We start from the raw sequence: 19829 nt of genomic DNA, 5'->3' as shown, positions 1-19829 counted from the left end.
AGGCTGGGTGATGTGTACAAATATGCCCCTCCAGGGCTCTCCCTGGGCTACACCACATATGACCCTGCCGTGCCCCTTTCTCAACTTTGCTTTGCTGGAATGTCTCCTTGTGATAATGCCTCTTGCTTAATTTGATGGCAGGAGGTTACAAATTCTAATTAAAATCACAATGCAATTAAAAAATAACAATAAATAAATCCAATTTCAAAAACTAAAGCCAGCAGCAGTTTAAAGCTATTTGTAGCAGGACAACTGTTACATGAGAACGTGGGCATCTGGTTTGCATCCCTCCCAAAAACCACAAGTGGAAGCCAAATTTTTTATATATATATATATATATATATATATATATATATATATATATATATATACACACACACACACACACACACATATATATTATACATATACATATATACATATATACATATATACATATACATATACATATATATATATATATATATATATATATATATATATATATATATAGTGTCTCTTTTCTTGCTTATACAAATAGTGGTTGGGCAAACAACATAACCTCCTGACATTAAAAAACAGTAGTGATGGGGAACTTCAAATCTCTTCCTAGGACACACTTCCTCGCTGGCTCTACTTTGCACCCTCCATCAGTGTTTTCACCTGGCTAGGATGTTTTCTTCTTGCTTGCCTGGAGAATGTGTGTAAAAACTAGCCTAATGTACAAAGGTAATTTATACTTGTTGCTTTGTCTACTTTTGCCTCTCACCCCACCCACCACTGGCACATGGCTGCTGGAAGGGAAGGCAGCCTTTGAGCTAGAAAAGGTTCCCCATCCCTGATATGCAGAAAAGAGTACTGCTTTCCCCTCATATTCAAGGAAGCTAGCAGTGCAATCCTATACATGCCTACTGAGAAGCCCCACTGAATTCATTGAGACTTACTCTCAGAGATGTGTGTATAAGCTCACTCAGTGGGTGATATCCAACTAAGTCAGACTCTGAGTAGAGTCAGTAAAATAAATGGATTCATAGTGCTTTCAGTTGGTGTACTGAATGTGACTTATGTTGACCATCGTCCATTATCTTTAGAAACATTCCTATTTTTCCAACAATGGAAGTTTAGGTACCAGTATAGCCCTTAAAATCTACCTTTCTTTTTCCTATGCAATGACTTATATAGTATTTCAGCTCTGCAGCTATAACTAGGCAGTACTTGATATTCAGTTACAGTATATTAGTATAAAAACCTTAAAGAGGGGGCTAGGACATATAGGCTGCGTCTACACAGCAAACATTTAGGACTGTTTAATTGTCATGGATTTTCTTTAGGGTTTTGGGAACTTGAGTCAAAACACTGCACTACGTAGTTTGATTCTGCTCAGCTGCAACATACATTTCAATTTTGTTCAATTCAGACTAATAGATATTGCTACCAGTTCTGACATTATTGAATTTGTTTGGCTTAAGTTCACTTTTGAAAAATTAAACACAGTGGCACCTCGGTTTACGAACTTAATCCATTCCGGAAGTCCGTTCTTAAACCAAAACTGTTCTTAAACCAAGGTGCGTTTTCCCTAATGAGGCCTCCCGCTGCCGGTGCCCTTCCACCATTCGGATTCTGTTCTTAGACCAAGGTAAAGTTCTCAAACCAAGACACTATTTCCGGTCTTGCGGAGTTTCTAAACCAAATCATTCTTAAACCAGACTGTTCTTAAACCAAGGTACCATCAGGTTTGGATCCATATAAGCATAAGGTACTATGATGTATGCATGGGGGACAGAAAGAAATCAATTTTACCATCTAGCAGCAGCCCCTTGTGTCACATGGGGTGTTTTCCAGGATGCATGGAGACTGTCACTATAAGAAGAAATATTAAAAGTCCTGTATGTGACCAGAACTTTCAGTTCTGTAAATCCAAGGCCAGCATTAGAAGGTCAATTATTGTAGATAAGGTGATTAATATGGGGTGAGAATGTCTACAAATTATCCCACTGTATGGAGCCCTCTCCTGCAAGTTTGAGAGGAGATTGTCCCTGAAGTCAGACACTGCAAATGCTTCCAAAGCACAGTGCAACAAGGATAAGCCCCCACCTGCCTCACTGAATTGTGTGGGTGACGGTATTTTGTCCCTGATATCATGCAGTGCTTTTGAGGCACTTTGAGCCTTTAAAAGCCAGCATTATGTCGGAGGTAAGATCTTGCCCTTTCTCCAAGCTGTGGGAGGGACAGTACTGGGGCAACTACAGATTTTCAGCTGTCCTGAAGTCAACTGAAACATTTGTAGTTCTCTGGTTGAAATGACATGCAGTAGGGTACCCTTACTTTAATACCGTTAGACAGGAAAGCCTACAACACAGGTGGGAGGAAATGCGGAAGGACCACAGGATAAATATATTTTGCTCCTAGATGATCTGATAATGAAGGATATAAAATGATAAAATCTTTGAAGTGTAAATAAAAATTCAATGCCACGCTTTTCCTTACTCAAACACCATTTGCTCCTATGCCATCAGATTTGCTTTTCTTGTTTGCCTTGTGGAGTACAGTACTTGCCAAAGAACTTGGGATGCTGGGAGGTTGTTGGGACCCTGAAGGTCTGCCTATCTAAGGCAACTAATGTTTTAACAAACCATACCTATTTTGGCCTTTAGACAAACATGAGGGGGAAAAAGAGCTTTTAACAACAGAGCTTGGCTGACCACTAAAGCATCTGAGGCAGCATTCAGTAGTTTGAAAAGCCTACTCTGGAATTATCTTTAATGAATAGTGGGTTAAAAATCTTCAAAATAAAAACAGACAAACAGGAATACTCTCTTTCCCCTTCTCAACTGGGCTACTTACTGTGTGGTGGGAGAAGCAAGTTCCTCTGGTTTTTCTTCATTTTTCTTCCTCTCTTACCCTTTTCTTGTGTCCCCATCCCACTCTGTGGTCCTAATAGTTACCTTATTATACTTTCTCAGATCCACCCTCACAAGGAAAAAATGTCCCCTACATAAAAAGGCAGCAGGTTAGGCTATGCTAGAACCTTTCTCCTATACACATAGGTTTTTATGTGCAGTGAGTTCTAGGATGAGAGACTCAATTATGCCCCAGATCTGCAGTCTAAAGTATGTCATAAAGTAAAAATGTTCCTAAAAGATCACTGGTAACTCAATATTAAATATCAATTTGTGTGTGATGAGGGCAGTGGGGAAATGTAGCTTAGAAGTGAATATTTCATTATCAAGTTATAAGCACATTCACACTGACAAATCTAGATTATTGATCTTTTATCTTTTTATCTAACCAGTTATCAGACCAAAATTAAGGTTTAGCTCCTGATAAAGCAGCAATGAAGGAACTAGTGCTTAAGAGACACTACCTTAAATTTGCAACTAAGTTTCTAACAGATTTCTACCAGCTTGCATCAAATATCCTATATTGCTGGGGATTGGACTAGATGACCCTTGGGGTCTCTTCCAACTCTATGATTAGTATTTGTTCTTTCCATCCTCTTAGGAGTTCTATAACATCACTCAGCTATCTTACGAATTTTTCTTTTTTAAGGAAGCTTTATTTGAACCCCTGCTTATCAGAGAGTATTCATTGTGACCAACTTTCAAGATGAAGAACAGCAGCAAAAAAGAATTTGTGCTGCATGTATATTTCCTGTAGCTCAAGGATTCAGACTGAACTGAGAAATTTGGAATTAGGTTTGCATTGGTCTTAATTTAGTTCAGGGATGGCCAAGTGGTAGTCTGCAGACTGGATCTAGTTGCTAAAGTAATTTTATCTGGCCCCAGGTAAATGAAGGTATGGTTTATGTTTCTTACAAGTGATACCACGGGCAAAAAGAAGAACGTTTTAAGACAATATACATTTTAATGCGAATGCTCTTGCTATGCCTGACCAATCATGCTTCATAACTGAAATCCTTATTTTTAGATGCTACCAATATTGTTACAGGACCCAACAATCCGCAAAGCATGTCCCTAGATTGCTGTCTGGAAAACAACGCAGGCTCCGAGAATACAAAGTCAATTTAGGCACTCATGCAAAATTCTTTCATTCAGAGTAAGGAAAAATCAAATGAGTATAAGCACGAATGCCTAAGAGGGTTCATAATTAAAAGCTGCTTTGATTCATTCAACATCATGATCCTACTTCCAACTGATAAAATTAGACATAAGCATGATTACAAAGTGCATTCATTTCTTGTTGACAGGGAAAATATATTTGGAAATCTGGACAGAAACTGGAAAGAGATGGTTAGAACTCATAGTTTACAAATACAGTGGAAAGGTGACTTAACATGGCAAACTAGCAACGCGAATAATTCAGTACAGCAAGATAAGAAAGCAGAGATTCTGTAAGAAAGCAAGTAAATTGGGTCTAGCAGATCAATTAATATTCCAGAGGAGGCGGCAGATCAAAATATTTTACCATCATGAGAACAGTTCTGTGGGGTTTGGGGTGGGGAGGTGATGTTATTTTGATCTGCCTCCAGTTTTATAACATGTTTTGATTCAAAATTCAACACTGTATTAGTTTCTGCTGCAATCATTTCAAAAGACATAATCATCAATAGGGATTTCATTTCTACAATATCTTAATTAATCATTCTCATAATTTATGTAAATGTGTGTGTACATCAGTAACAAGAAATGCCATAAACTGGTCTGACACCTCTACATATTTTCAGACAAACTGGGACCTGAAATTGCTAAAACCTGTATGGTTAATACCTAATGCTATTTTTGCAGCAAAGGAAAATGTATCTCCAAAGTATAAAATAAAATAAAATACGCACTGTTCCAGAGAGGACATCATGAGGGCAGCAGTTGAGAAGATGACTTTTGCACACTCTGTCATCACTGAATTTGATTCGCTGGCGGGTAGTATCCCCTGTAACACATAAACAGACATTTCTGATTAGGCACATAATGTTCTAAAACCAGTGTAGTTTCACTTTTGTTCTTCATTTCACACACACAAAAAATTAGAATCTGAAGAACTGATACTATTTTAACCTTGGTAATTACATGTGGTAATTATTTTATGTACCACACAATACTCAAATAATGCAAGAAAGCTAAAAACAGGACTATATGGAATGAGAACTGCCTCAAAAATACAAGTACATATGCAACACATTTTTATTCCTGCTCATGTGGACAGCACTTGGCATTAGTATGAACAGCCTTACAAGCATTTACAATACATTTATTGAGTGTCTACTGGTTGCCAACAGCCATTTCTTCAAGACATCATTCACAGCAACCTACTTTGGCAGGTTCAAACATACTGAAGAGTTTTTATAAACCTAGAACACTGGAAAAAATAAAATTCTCCCTAGCAGCATTATTTTAAGACAGCTAAAACCCCATAAGCTGAACACACTGTATCTACATTAATGACAAACAGAGTTCTATAAACACAAACACGTCAGCCTGCTTACCACACACTGAAGTCCAATTGCAACTCTAATCAATCACATCTGTGAACAAGGTTGGAAATATTAGGTCTAAATGGAAAACTCAACACCTGGCTACTGATTTATTTTCCTTCAAGAAAAGGGACAGTGGAATAATTACTATTTCAGATTTGAATATGAGGTCCCCGCAAAAGGTATTTCCAGTTTAAAGATGCAGCAGCAGTTATACAACTCAAGTTATTCAAGTGTTTGTTTGTTTTTAGTTTACCCCTTAAATTATAATTATGTATAATGAAAACCTACTGGTGAATTACTGAAGCAGAGGAGAGCTCCTGGGAAAATGGTACATTTGCAACTTCATCCCAACCTCATTCACCTCAGAGGATATAGAAGCTTGCTATTATAAATGTAATCACTATCCTATTTCAATCAACTTGAAATAGGCAACTTTAAGTGCATCTATGCAGTGGTTCTACACTCAAAATTCTAGACTTCATAATTCCAGTATGTTTTTCCAGTTTTAGCTATCTGCCCTTTGCAAAACTCAAATGTAGCATTTTCATATGGGTTCTATTCCACTTAAACATTTGTTTCAGAAATCAAGAGGATAATTAGATTAGTAATTCACAAACTAGAATGGCTTCAAAGTAGTTCAACAATAGGTTTTCAGAAGCTAGGTCTATAAATTTAACCATTTTATACTAATGAAAATTTAGAGCTGTCTTTAAGTCATGCCTGCTACTGCAGAAGATTTGAGGAACTGATATGTTTTCCCCTCTTTCTCTTTTTAAAGACACAAGTCGTTGTTCCACATTAATTAACACATCTGAAAAGTTAGCAATAACTCACGGCTCGGCGAATGCGGGGCCTTTCTGACACTCCCTTGCAGAATGAAGTAGGCAGGCATAGATACATTGAACCTTTATAAATAAAACAAGGGGCCAGATTGTTCAGTTTGTATATAATAAACTCTGCCAGCATTTTCATTACAGCATCTAGAAATACATGTTGAATGTAAAGAATGGTGGGAAACCTGAATAATTTTGTGCCTGGTAGCAATGTGTCAGCCTGTTATTCAGGGGAGTTTAGTGAAAAATAGCCTCCTATGAACTATGACTGGAAAAATATTTTAACTCCTAGGTGTCTATGTTTTGTTTATTCCCTCCTCTTTCCTCCAGACGGCCCAGAAAGCAAATGATATGATGTTGGCTCAAAAACAGTGATTCCGATGCCTAGAATTTGAAGTATTTTTTCCAGACTTGCTTGTAAATATAACTGTTTCCATAAGAAAGTCTAGTTTTTCCCATTACTGCAACTTGTATCAAAATGCAAATCATTACATATGAGTAAACTCTTTAATTACAGACTTGCCAAATTTTAAACAAACTAAAAACAGAATGTTGCTCAGCTATTTAAAATACAATTTTAGATAAAATCTGATTGCTGTACTCTAGCACCCCTAATAATTTTGGAGTGAAAAGGAATAATCTTCTACTAATCTACTGCTATACGTTACAACGTTCTCATGAAGAGGTTTATTCTTGCAATTGTAGCAATGAATGTATGTGATCACAAAACCCTGAGTTCATCTTTAGAAACAGCAGCTTCCTTTTTTTCCAAGGTCTCTGGCCCAAACCATATTTCCATATACTACTTGGTAGAGATGGAAGCAATTAATTATATGACATCTCATTTAGGAAAAGCCTGTGAGGATAACTGTTACATATACAAATTACACCTTTTGTGGATATTAAAACTCAGCTCCCTCTAAAAATTAAATTATTCATAATCCACCAGATCTTAACTCAGTGGGGGCCATCATATACCAAAAGCAAAAACCAGATTTCATTTTCACTACAACTCTAAGTATAACCAATGTAAGTATTAAATCAGGTTAGGCCATAGTAAATATATCTAAGTTACACAGTCATTTTAAATATGCTTTGTGTATTTTCTTCTTCAGATTACATTTTAAACTATTCAGTATTATTATGGATATTCAATATCTGAACAAGTATGACCTTAAGAGGATATCCACAATTATTTTTTAATCATCTAAACTTTTTGATAATTACTATTTTCAGACTGACCAATAACTTTTCCTCCTCCATTCCTATTTCTAGAAATACAATACTAATATTAGTGGAATCCCTTCCATTTAAGGGATCCTATATAGTTCAGAGATGCTAATCAGTTACAAGTTGATAAAACAATGCAATAAACCGACAGTTCAGAGTTCACGAACAAGCTTTATCGGTACAGCTGTACCTTGTTTTGCGACTGGGATCCGTTCCGGAGCCCCAGCCACTAACAAAAAAGGACGCAGGGCAAAGCGCCGCGTCTGCGCACGGAACGGTTTGCGCTTCTGCGCATGCACGAGTGGCAAACCTGGAAGTAACCCATTCCGGTACTTGCGGGTTTGCAACGGACGTTCGCCGGAATGGACGCTAGACGAGGCGGATGTTCACGGAGGTATTACTGTACTGCATTGTAACTATTGGGATTCTGTAGGTACAGTGTTATAAGCATCTCCATAGAAAGAGACAATGACACAGGTTAACTTTAAAATGTAGCTTAACAAAGCAACTTCAAAATGCTATGCAGCAAATATGCAGAATGGCAATTAAGCAGTTCACCAAGAGTTTTACCCTGATGGCCACCATTCAAAATTTCATTCTGCATTTAATGTGTCAATTTTTCCTTCATGGATGAACCTTCTGAAAATGTATACTGAAGAAAGGGTATACATTCGTAGACAAAAGCTGCAGTGAAAAGGTCAGGAGGCCAAAGCTCAGAATGAGCTCAGGCTTGCAAGAAAGGTTAGTAATAATAATGATTCTTTGGCTGTGTTTGAAACAAGAATAAGCAAGTAGTAGGTTCTCTGCATGAAGAAGACAAAGAAAAGCCAGAACTGTTCAATATCTACTCTGCCTGTCTTCACCCAAGAGGAAAGCAGTGCCCAACCCGATGATACCAGAATTAATGATGTAAGGAGGAAGCTGCAGCCCATGATAGGAAAAAAGTGGTAAGGGAACACCTAGATACTTTAAAATGAATTCAAATCTCCAGGGCCTGGCAAACTGCACCCAAGGGTACTAAAGGAGCTTGTGGGTGTAATCACAGAGCCTCTATCTATAATCTTTGTGAACTTTTTGAGAGAAGGCAAGGTCCCTGAAGACTGGAGGCGGGCAAATATTGTACCCATCTTAAAATGGAGAAAAAAGACCCAGGTAACTAATGATCAGTGAGTTTGACAACAACACCAGGAAAGGTTCTGGAACAGGTAATTAAACAGTCAGGCTATGACCACTTAGAAAAGGATGCTATGATTACTAAGACTCAGCATGGGTTTCTCAAAAATAAGTCATGCCAGACAAGTCTCATTTTCTTTCTTGATGGCGTTACAAGCTTGGTGGATTAGGAGAAGGCTGTGGACATAGTGTTATCTTGATTTCAGTAAGGCTTTTTGCCAAAGCACCCCATGACATTCTTGCAGAGAAGCTGGTAAAATGTGGGCTGGATGAAGTTACTGTTAGGTGGATTTGTAATGGGTTGACTGAACCAAAAGAGTGCTCATAAAGAGTACCTCATCATGCTGGGAAAAAGTGACAAGTGGGGTGCTGCAGGGTTCTATCCTGGGCCCGCTGTTGTACATCTTTATAAATGACTTGAATTAATTGATTGAGAGGAGGCTCATAAAATTTGCAGATGACATCAAATTGGGAGGGGTAGCTAATGCCGCCTAAGACAGAATCGGGATTCAAAAAGACCCTAACAAGTTGGAGAACTGGGTCAAAACAAACAAAAGGAATTTTAATAAGGACAAATGTAAGGTTCTACACTTAGGTAGGAAGAACCAGCAGCACCAATATAATATAGGGGACAACTGGCTTGCCAGTAAGACTTGTGAAAAGGATCTAGGGGTTAACTTTAGTCAACCATGTGATGCAACAACAAAAACCTAATGCTATTCTAGGCTGCATCAATAGAAATCTAGTGTCCCAATCAAAGGAAGTCACAGTACTGCTCTGTTCTGCCTTAATCAGACCACATCTGGAGTACTGTGTCCACTTCTGGGCACCACAATTTAAGGACACTGACAAGCTGCAACATGTGTAGAGGGCGACCAAGATGATAAAGGATCTGGAAACCAAGCATTATGAGGAACTGCTGAAGGAGTTGGGTATGTTTAGCCTGGTAAAGAGTCAACAGAGGAGATTTAATAGTCCTCTTCAAATATCTAAAGGGCCGTCACATGGAAGATGGAGCAAGCTTGTTTTCTCCTGCCCTGGAGGACCCAAGGCAATCAATTCAAGTTACAAGAAAGGAGATTCTGACTAAGCACTGGGAAGAACGTTTTGATGGTAAGAGCTCTTCAACAGCATCCATTGCCCTTAAAAAGGTTCTGCATAAAAAACACAGCCAGCATGTGTGAAAGTTGACCAAGAACAAATCCCCTGCTCTGAAAGAGACAAAAAGTAAAACACATAGGTTTTAAATGAGAAAGTTCTCTCACCTGATCAAGCAACAGCGTAACAACATAATTTATTTTAGTCTAAAAGAAACCACCTCTGAACTTTTGTGTAGAGCATAAATATTCACTTCCACACTTAGCATCCCAACTCCAAGTCCACAGTTTGGTGACATTGTTATTGTCCGAGTACAATGGGATGACCTGCCTTCGGCCATACATGAAGCAACAATCAATTGCTTCAGGAGACTTGTTAAAACCTTTGTCTTTGCCCAGACATTTCCTGGCCCATGATCTCAGACCCTGTATTTTATTTGTGTGAATTTCCTGAATTCTTGTTTTAATATTTTTAATATTTTGTTAGTACTGTTTTATTGGATTTCTGTTGTATTATTGTTCTTAAGTTTTACAATGCTTACAGCTCAGCTTTCCATTAAACAAACAAAATAAAAAATTGAAAAAGCATAGGAAAAGCAACCAAGCTATAAAAATATAAATTTGAAAAATTAATAAAGCTCTCAGCCTTGCTTCTTGCCCAAGACTTGCTTGGTGTGCCAGCTCTGAAACTGGTAGGGATGCTCTCACCATCTAACTTCTCACAAAAGCCTTCCCACCATGCCCATATATGGTGGGGTGTACTGTAATGTGATACTATTCCAATGATACTGAAGTGGATAGGGGCTCATATGGACATACATACTTTAAAAGGCTGCCAGGAGAAGCTCATCATCATTTCCCCAAGGACAAAACACATTATAGCTGATTTAGATGAAACGGTAAGAAAGACTCATAGAATCCTAGACTGAGCAAGCTGCCTATGCAAGTTGTTGAATCACTTTATTTAAGTATCTTTAAAAGACTGAATATGTATCAATATCTACTTTTAATATAGCAATACATTCACTGCTCAACATTTTCCCTTCCTCAATAACCTATTGTGTGCCTGGAATAATAACTTTTTCAGTAAGGACTAATATTAGCTCACTAATGGATGAATGCTTTGAATTCTAGTCAAATCTATGAACAGGCCACTAGAATATTTGCTTACTCCTGCTGCTGCTTTTACTATGAGACATGTGGTCAAAACAGCCCCTTTTCAAAGAATGTACTTCTAAGGTGTTTTATTTCAGGTACCATTGATTTTCAAAGTGAAATTAAAAGGAATAAGCTAGAAACAAACGAACTCCCCAGGAGAGCCAGTGTGGTGTTGTGGATAGAGTTGGACTAGGACCTGAGACACCAGGGTTCAAATCCTGACTCAGCCACAATGCTCACTTGGTTACCTTGAGCCAGCCACTGTTTCAAAGACTAACCTACCTCACAGCGCTGTTGTATGAATGGAAAGGGTGGTGGGAACCATGTATGGTACCTTAAGCTCCTTGGAAGGAAAGGTGGGATACAAATACAATATATAATAAAATACATAAATGCAGAATTTTTAACAGATCCAGACAATGCCTAAAATTTCTATTTAAAAAATGCTTCCCTGCAATGTTAGTTATACAGGATTGACTTGAAATGCTGGTTTGGGTCAGATCTCCAGTAGGCAAAACATATATGACAGTTACAGTGACCGAAATGACCTGATGCTCCCCCTACCCCGGTCAGAATAAGGTGTACTGCTGTTTCACTGATGAGCCAAAATGAAGAGTGGAACGGGGAATTTAATAATTAACTAGTGCAGCCCATATCCTTTTGAATACTTCACTGCCAACGTTGCCCCTGCGTGCGTTGCAGACCAAAGAGGCGCCCTTCTTCGCAGTAGGATGCGTCCCTCTCCCGCTCCCTGCACATCCGCATCGGCATACACACGTCCCTCATACAAATCGTAGTGGCGGCTCCCGAGCGGGGGCCTCTCACCCTGCCTTAAGCCCCGCCCATGAAGGGGAGGAGAAAGGATCCGCGGCGCAGGACCTGCCAATCATCGCAGTAGGCCTTTCCTGCTCCTTCTGCTCTCCTTCCCCGCGACCGAGGGGGACGCGCCCCCGCCCTCTCCGAGCCTGACTAGCAGGCAATCATTCTTACCGTCCCGGGAGGTGCCCATAAGCTGGTCCAGCATCGCGCGCATTTGGGCCTGTGCCGACATCCTGAAAGCGCGCGGGACCCGGCAGGGCCGGCCGAGTCCGAATAAGCCCCGCCCACAGCGGCCTAGAAGATGTCGAAGCCGACGCCGCGGTCGCTTCGCCCAGGGGCGAGCTCAAGCGCACCGTCTCTCTCTCACACGCTCTTCTCCTCCGAGGCCGGCGCAGCCGAAGCGTCGCCTCTTCTTATGGGAAAGGGAAGCGGGTAACCGCCTCGTGCTCGTCGGAATCTGAGGGCCGCCAGTACCCCCCCGCGCGCTCACTCCTCTCTCGCTTGCCTCGCTAGGCGCGCGCGCGCAGCCTGGCAGTAACGGACATCCTTGCGCGCGCGCGCGTTCCCGCCTTCCCCGACTATTTGTATCCCTCTGATTGGCTAAACCAGGCGCTCGTCGAGCCTGCGACGTCAGGCGTTCTCGCTCCTGCCGTCTCGCCTTCGGGTCGCCGCTTGAGCTGATTGGAGGCGACACCCGTAGCCTCTTTCTGTGACGTTTTGTCCTTTGAATCAGACGAGCGTCAGCGGCCTAGCAGATGTTCTTAAAGAGAAAACGACTCCTTTGGCCGCAGCGTTGGAGGAAGCTCACCTTCCTCTCCACCTCTTGAAACTTCAAAAGGTCCTTTTCGTAGCCAAACCACTGGCCACAGTTTAGAGGTGATAATAGCTGCATCGTTTTTGAATAGGGTGGCTAGAGGGTGTACATCACTTGACATAAACCAAGAAGTCCCAGTTTTAAATTCCCACTAACCCTAAGCCTGTTACTGTCTTTGAGCATATCCTTTACAGGGCTATGGTCTGAAACTGTAGGCCACTCTAAGCTTCTTGAAAGATAGATGGAATAAAAATAAATAAGTTTAGATTCGTCACCAGTTGCATATTACATGGTACTAGTTGTGCAGTTCAATATATGGGTGCATCTAGTATATAGATCAGCTCCTGTTTTCAGTTTATGGATATATTCAAGTGAACCATCCATTCTTACTTTGATGGATGAATTTCACTTTGTTGTAGCCTGGCGATGGGCAAGGTGCTTGGCAGAGCGTAGCCAACTGCCTTGCACATTATGCACCTTGGCTATTAGCACTGAAAGAGGCAATTGTGAGACCTCTAAAGACCTCTGTTGACATACCCCCCCCCAATGAAAACAATGCATGGTCTTTCAGTGATTGCCATACAAATCCATCCACCCTTCTGGATCTACAGTGGTATCTTGGTTCCCGAACGGCTTAGTTGCTGAACAAATCAGCTCTGAAACGCCGCAAACACTGAAGTGTTCCAGTTTGCTAACGTTTTTCGGAAGCCAAACATCCGAAGCGGCTTCCGCGGCTTCCAGTTGAGTGCAGGAAGCTCCTAAAGCCAATTGGAAGCAGTGCCATGGTTTTCTAACGGTTTCGGGAGTTGAACAGACTCCTGGAATGGATTACGTTCAAGAACCACTGTATTTCAATTAAACTTCAATACAAATACTGAAGGAGCGTCTCCACCCCCATCATTCTGCCCGGACGCTGAGGTCCAGCGCTGAGGGCCTTCTGGCGGTTCCGTCATTGCGAGAAGCAAAGCTACAGGGAACCGGACAGAGGGCTTTTTCAGTAGTGGCACCCACCCTGTGGAACGCTCTCCCATCAGATGTCAAAGAGATAAACAACTACCTGACATTCAGAAGACATCTTAAGACATCAGGGAAGTTTTTAATGTGTGACATCTTAGTGTATTTTTGGTCTTTGTGAAAGCCGCCCAGAGTGGCTGGGGAAACCCGGTCAGATGGGCGGGGTACAAATAATAAATTATTATTATTTGGTTCCCAGATGGATGGGCTATACCAGGAGAGGGAAATGCATTGTGGCCTACCCTGTTCAGCATCTCTAGAAAGCTTTTGATATCACTGACAGTATCTTCTGAATAGGGTTGGGACTGTTCTTTTTTTTATTATTGGTTTCAGTCCTGACCTAGACAGCCAATTCCAGAAGGAGGTCCTAGGAGACTACTCATGGACATTATTGTATTTATACTTTAGGGTCCATCTAGTTTCCTATACATTTTTGTTTATTTATTTAATATATTTATACCTACATTTTAGGATACTTTCAGAGAGCAACTTACAAAAATGTGAAATGAAACATAATAATGTAATAAATGGGGGAAATGCAACATCAAACAACACAGCATTGCTGCAAAAGTCTTTTTAAAAATCATTTATTAACATGTACAGTCAAATCAGTTCAACTGGAGATTCCAGTTGCACTCACCTAAGTTCTCTTTTTTGTTACATTAAGGTTAAATAATGGGAGTGCTGAATCAGTGTTTGCAAACTGTAATGGATGTGTAAGGCCAATAAACCAAAGATCAATCCAGACAAGTCAGATGTACTGTTAGAAGGTAGCTTTTCTGATCATGGAAGGAGCAGGCCAGTTACAGAATGGTACTGAACAGTGTTGTTTGTATGATTAGCTTCATAGCTAGGGGTTCTGCTAAATCCAGAATACTGGATGCTTAAATGATCCTCATGGTATGCAGTACCTTCCAATAGTGTCTCCTGGACAGAGATCAGTAGCTCATGAATAACCATCTAAGCAATCTTCAGACTGCGGCAGTGCTTTGTGTATAGCTGCTTTTGAAGACTTCCTAGACACGTTCAATTACTAAAAAAAGTTTCTGCCAGATTATTAAGTGCAGCAACTATATGCTTCAAACATCACCCGTTTTTAAATAGCTAGCCTGGCTGCTGGTTCATTTCCAGGTACAATTCAAAGTGCTGGTGATTGCCTATAAAGATATATGCAGCTAGGGAACCTGATACCTGAAAAACAGTATTCTACCACACAAGACTGCTTGAACCTTGCAGCTATTTTCAGTACCCCTTTGCTGTGCCCCTCCATCTTCAAAGGATTGGCAAGTGGTGACAGGAAAAAGGATCCAGTTGGGCATGGCACCTTATCTATAAAATGTCCTCTCTAGGGAGGCCAGCCTGGCACTAACGGCCATCTTTTTAGCGGATACAATTTACCGTATTTACACAGTCTTTCTAAAAGTAAGCAATCGTAAGTTTGTAGTTTTTATAACTGATGCTTTATCATATCATATAATGTTAGTTTTTAACTGTTGATTTTGAATTGGCTAGTTGCAAGGTGGTTGACATTTAAACTATTTAAATTATCAGTTTCCAAGGTAGCTTTGATTGCACATTTACAGTGCGTGTTTACTTTGAAGTAAGTTCTGGCTTCACTGGGGCTTACTCTCAGGTAAGCGTGGAAAGGATTGCACCCCAAATTAGTATTTCTTAACTCAATGGATCAAAGAAAATCCTGGTTGGGAAAACAGCTGAGTCTTCATCATATGCACTTTGCAGTTTGTATAGTTAACACTTTGTTATGGCAGTGCAGGCAGGCTGAAAGGGAAGATGGAATAAGCAACCAAATATATGTATCCGAAGAGTTGACTGTACTTTAACACATTTAAGGGCACTGCAAATTTCTGGTTAAGAGTCCTATATTTCATACAAGCATTTTTATTTGAACAAATGTGTCTCTTCAAAAATAAAACTCAATATAGCATTCTCAGGAAGTAAGAACAAATCTTGTTATATTCATGGCTCCCATCCTTTCCCTCCAGGCTGTTGTGGCAGTTTAAGGCCTACAAGACCAGCTGCTTCCTCTGTTGACCGCTCTCCTTTGCCATGATATTCCTTATGCAATGCTAAGTGTTCTCGGACACTACGCAGAAGACAGAGATAGGTGGCAGCCTGGAAATGTAGGTCATGCTGGGCCCTGCATAATTTTTCACTGGTTACCTGCAGACAGAGAGGTAGGTGAACATAAGAACCTCATAAATATATATCTATGCATTCTTATTAGAATCCCATCAAGCTGTGAAATTTGCTAGATCTAGATACATTTTAATTTGTATGGATTATTATGGCCAAGCTAAACAAGCATATCAGTTTAGACTAGAATGCCAGCTATGACTCTACCCAGAAAGAGATGGCCTAACATATCTCTAGTAACCTCCAGATATCACTGCATTTGACAGTAATCTATATGGAGTTGCTTTTGAAAAAAGTTCAGAAATTGCAGTTAATACACTTAGTCATAGACAATTGTTGGCATCTGTCTATCTCTAGAGCAGCGGTTTTCAACCAGTGTGCCGTGGCATCCTGGGGTGCCTTGAATGATGTTCAGGGGTGTCACGGGCAAGACTGGCCTCTGTCTCTCTTTTCTTCTCTCCCTCCTCTGATGCCCTCTTGCATCTCTGCCTACCAAAAGCTTGCACAGCTGTTTGTTGCAGCCCTGGCTACAAGCTCCACAGGCGAATTGTGCCTTGGGCTGGCCAGGGGGTGCTAGTTGCCAGGAGCTGATGTGGCCTTGGAGTAAGCAAGCAAGCAGTTGAGGGAGCCCAGCCAGTCCTCCAGCCCTTGCTGTTGGGAATGAACAGATAAGTCCCAGGCCCCTGTGGGGCAGTTTGAGGAGGTACTTCTCTTTGGAGCAAGTGGGAGCAGCTCAAGAGACCAGGGCCAGCAGCAGTGGCTGCCCAGAGGACTCCCAAGGAGAGGGGAGAGGACAGGAGGCTGAGAGAACACTCCACAAGGGAGGGTGTTCGAAAAAGCGTGAAAGGCTGCCAGCTCTGCAGGCGAGGAGTGACATAACTGAGCTCCTGAGCCCCATAGGAGTGCCACTCCTGTAGTTGGTCAAGGGAGCCATGGACTCAAAAAGGTTGAAAACCTCTGCTCTAGAGACGCTGGAGTGTGCCTCCAGGGGTACCACTATGTTAGTAGCACCAAAGTGACCTTCCCGGGGCACAAGCCTGAGCAATGTGTACATAAGTCCTGGGCTGACCAGACAAGACCTGCCTCTCGGCCTTGCTGATGTCCAAATGAAGTCCAAATGAAAGCAGAGCAATATGTCTGGCACCAGCTTGACTACAGGAGTTGCCAGCAGAAGGAGTAGAAGGCACCATCCAGCCATCTTAGGGACTCCACTCCAGATTGGTGTAGGCAGGGTTTACTTCTTAGCCTTTTCTTCTCCTGAAGATGTCCCACAAGGCAGTTGGTATTGATTTTTCCTCAGGGTTTACTCCCAAAGCCTTTCTCACGAATGTTGATAGTTGCAAAGTGGCTGAGGTTTAAGATCAGTTTTCCTTCTCCTAGATGGGCCCCCTTACCAGGTTGACAAGCCCATTTGTCCCTCACTTCCCTCTACACCATGTGCAGAGACAGCCTTCTTTACCACCGGACCCCCTATTGGTCTGATTCGCTCAAATTGCTTTATATCAAGATGATTTTCTTAGCTGATAAAAGCTGGGAGCAGACATCAAAAAGAGGGTTGGTATATAAACCAAAACTGTTTGGGTGCAGTGTACTGGATCTAACAACTTGAACTGGACCCATAAAACCGCAGGGAGAGGATAGCGGAGACCCTAAGGCGCGAAATGCACTCTTATAATTTCATGAAGAGACTAGACGCTATGGTTATTCACAGCAGCCGCGCGCAGCGTGCATTACCGTAACCTAGAAGGTCGACATTATAAACGACATTACGGGACACACATTCTGTTTACACAGCGACCCCACAGCCGTGCCGACTCCTCCTCACCAACGTACCCGGTGGGCGCGGAAGGCTTCCTTCAGATATTGGTAAGCCTCCGTCTCCCGGTAGGAGCGGCCGCCTTGCACATAGCGGAGCTCGCGCAGCAGACCGCGGAAAGTACGGAGAGGCGAACCCAGCGCCGCCATCTTGGCCAAACACTTCGGTTCCTCTCAGCCGATGAAACGCCGCAGCCCGTTCCAGGTTCAGCCAATAAGAGATCAGCCGACGGGGGGAACGCGGAACAGCTCCTTTCGCCCGCCCTGCAGGGACGGCTAACAGAGCCGAGATCGACCGAACTCAGTGAGCTGCGTGGGCGTCGCGGCAGCCTCGTGCTTAAGTTCGGGGCCGAGGCAAGACGTGGGGGAGCGAAATGAGCAGGCAGGGCGCGAGGAAACAACGGCTGTTGGACTCGAACTTCCGAACGCGTGGGCGTGACCAGGATTTATGGGGGGGGGGAGAGAGAACCGAGATCTCTGCGATGTAATTCGTCAGTTAAGTGTTTCTATGTATTTCCTCGATTTGGGGGGAAGCTGCCCCCGCGCCCCGCTACACCCATGCCTGAAATCTCCGGCCAGGCACGGCGGAAATTGTAGTTCCACAACGGCCTGAGGACCGCTGGTTTTCCCAGCACAGAAGGCTTCCCTTTCAGAGGTGCCTTGACAGCCAGGCTCTTCCAAAGACCGCCAGCCTTGCCTGCAAATAGACTCCCAGTAGTGGTCAGCCCTGGTGGGTCCCAGAAAGTGTTCATCAAGTGCACATTCGTGGCGTAAACCTGTTATGAAGCGGGCTGGGGTCCACCACATTTTATGCCATAAATGTGCTATAAGTCTCCGTGTGCCGGAGACGAGGGCTGTGAAATGATTAGTTTTACTGCGGAAAGGCTGTGTGAAATGAACACGCCGCACAGTGCCAAAGTTACTCATAAGTAGTATCGAGAGAGTCAGCAGAATATGACTACTCTGCGTGTCGCTCACGTTACCGTTAGTATAACTGTAGTTAATCCCTTTCGCGCCTTACTCCGACCACCGCGCTGAGAGGAAGCGTAATTCTTCAAACAGCATCAAAATGTAAACTGAATGACAGAGGGGGAGAAAGGGTGGAAAAAACTTCACCCCAGATGGGACTCGAACCCACAATCCCTGGCTTAGGAGGCCAATGCCTTATCCATTAGGCCACTGGGGCTAACACAGTTTTAAGTCTTCCAATCCTGTTATTGTACCTAACATCGCATTTTTCGTAGACAGGTCCCACCCCTTCCATATACGTCGCAGGTTGCTCATCCGGCAACACTGTGACGTTTGCATGCCGGACGTTAACCCCACATGTTTCTAGACACACGAAGGCGCCCATAGAGCTAAGTAAGGGCTCTCTGCATTGCAAAGGAACTCCGCCCCACCCGCCTTCTCTTGCCTTTCGGAGTAAGAGGAATCAGTGTGAGAATAATAAAAAAGTAGGGCAAGGCTACAGGCTTTTTTGTGGCAGTGCTTTGAAGTTTGAAGTAACTCTGCTCTCTTCACTCAAAAACCCTTCTTCGTTCATAGGAGGTGCTTTTCTCCATAACTGGCTTTTAAGGCAGAAAGCGGAGTGGTTTGGTTTAAGTTAAAGGCCATTCGCCTCTTGCTGAATGCAGAATGAAGACCGGGAAGAGCAAGGGTGTTAAACACTAAGGTTTATGTGTTTGTTTCGTTCATACATAAACATATTTACAAAGAATATGCATATAACAGCCTTTGCATGTTTATTCAGAGGTAAGCCACCACAGTATTTTTCTTCCAAGATAAATTTAACAGAGCTTTAGAAACACATTGCTTTTCTTTCCTAGTTATTTGCTCACCTACCATCCTTGTAGATCACTGCAGATGGTGACAGCAGTCACAAAATTAAAAGATGCCTGCTCCTTGGGAGAAAGGCGATGGCAAACCTAGACAGCCAACCTTGCCAACAAAGGTCCGTATAGTTAAAGCCATGGTTTTCCCAGTAGTGATGTATGGAAGTGAGAGCTGGACCATCAGGAAGGCTGATCGCCGAAGAATTGATGCTTTTGAAGTATGGTGCTGGAGGAGACTCTTGAGAGTCCCATGGACTGCAAGAAGATCAAACACATCCATTCTTAAGGAAATCAGCCCTGAGTGCTCACTGGAAGGACAGATCGTGAAGCTGAGGCTCCAATACTTTGGCCACCTCATGAGAAGAGAAGACTCCCTGGAAAAGACCCTGATGTTGGGAAAGATGGAGGGCACAAGGAGAAGGGGACGACAGAGGACGAGATGGTTGGACAGTGTTCTCGAAGCTACCAGCATGAGTTTGA

The 19829-nt window shown here is 42.3% G+C and overlaps 1 protein-coding gene and 2 long non-coding RNA genes across 6 annotated transcripts in view; 2 read left to right on the top strand and 1 right to left on the bottom strand.

Moving 5' to 3' along the window:
• The window catches only part of LOC309541840 (putative RNA-binding protein Luc7-like 2), a 28974-nt gene extending 11265 nt beyond the window's left edge, over positions 1-17709 (bottom strand). Inside the window, exons 1-3 of one of the 4 annotated variants that reach the window (XM_082240021.1) lie at positions 17536-17709; positions 15582-15729; positions 4772-4866 (exon numbers count right to left, since the gene is read on the bottom strand). In XM_082240021.1, the coding sequence (XP_082096147.1) occupies positions 4772-4866; positions 15582-15729; positions 17536-17667 (375 nt within the window). In that variant the 5' untranslated portion in view covers positions 17668-17709. Of the gene's footprint in view, positions 1-4771; positions 4867-5419; positions 5441-6244; positions 6316-11891; positions 12221-15581; positions 15730-17535 lie in introns of those variants that run through there. The other 3 variants (XM_082240019.1, XM_082240018.1, XM_082240020.1) reach the window with 3 other exon arrangements.
• Positions 446-2785, top strand: LOC309541868. Its single transcript, XR_014223991.1, has 2 exons — positions 446-1577; positions 1616-2785. It is a non-coding gene; the product is annotated as an uncharacterized lncRNA (long non-coding RNA).
• The window catches only part of LOC309541852, a 32285-nt gene continuing 22878 nt past the window's right edge, over positions 10423-19829 (top strand). Inside the window, exons 1-2 of the long non-coding RNA XR_014223967.1 lie at positions 10423-10642; positions 15552-15743. This is a non-coding gene — a long non-coding RNA (uncharacterized lncRNA). The remainder of the gene's footprint in view (positions 10643-15551; positions 15744-19829) is intronic.

Source organism: Podarcis vaucheri (genome assembly GCF_965113315.1).
Source record: "Podarcis vaucheri genome assembly, chromosome: 10".
Taxonomy (NCBI): domain Eukaryota; kingdom Metazoa; phylum Chordata; class Lepidosauria; order Squamata; family Lacertidae; genus Podarcis; species Podarcis vaucheri.
This window is presented reverse-complemented; position numbering and strand designations above follow the sequence as displayed.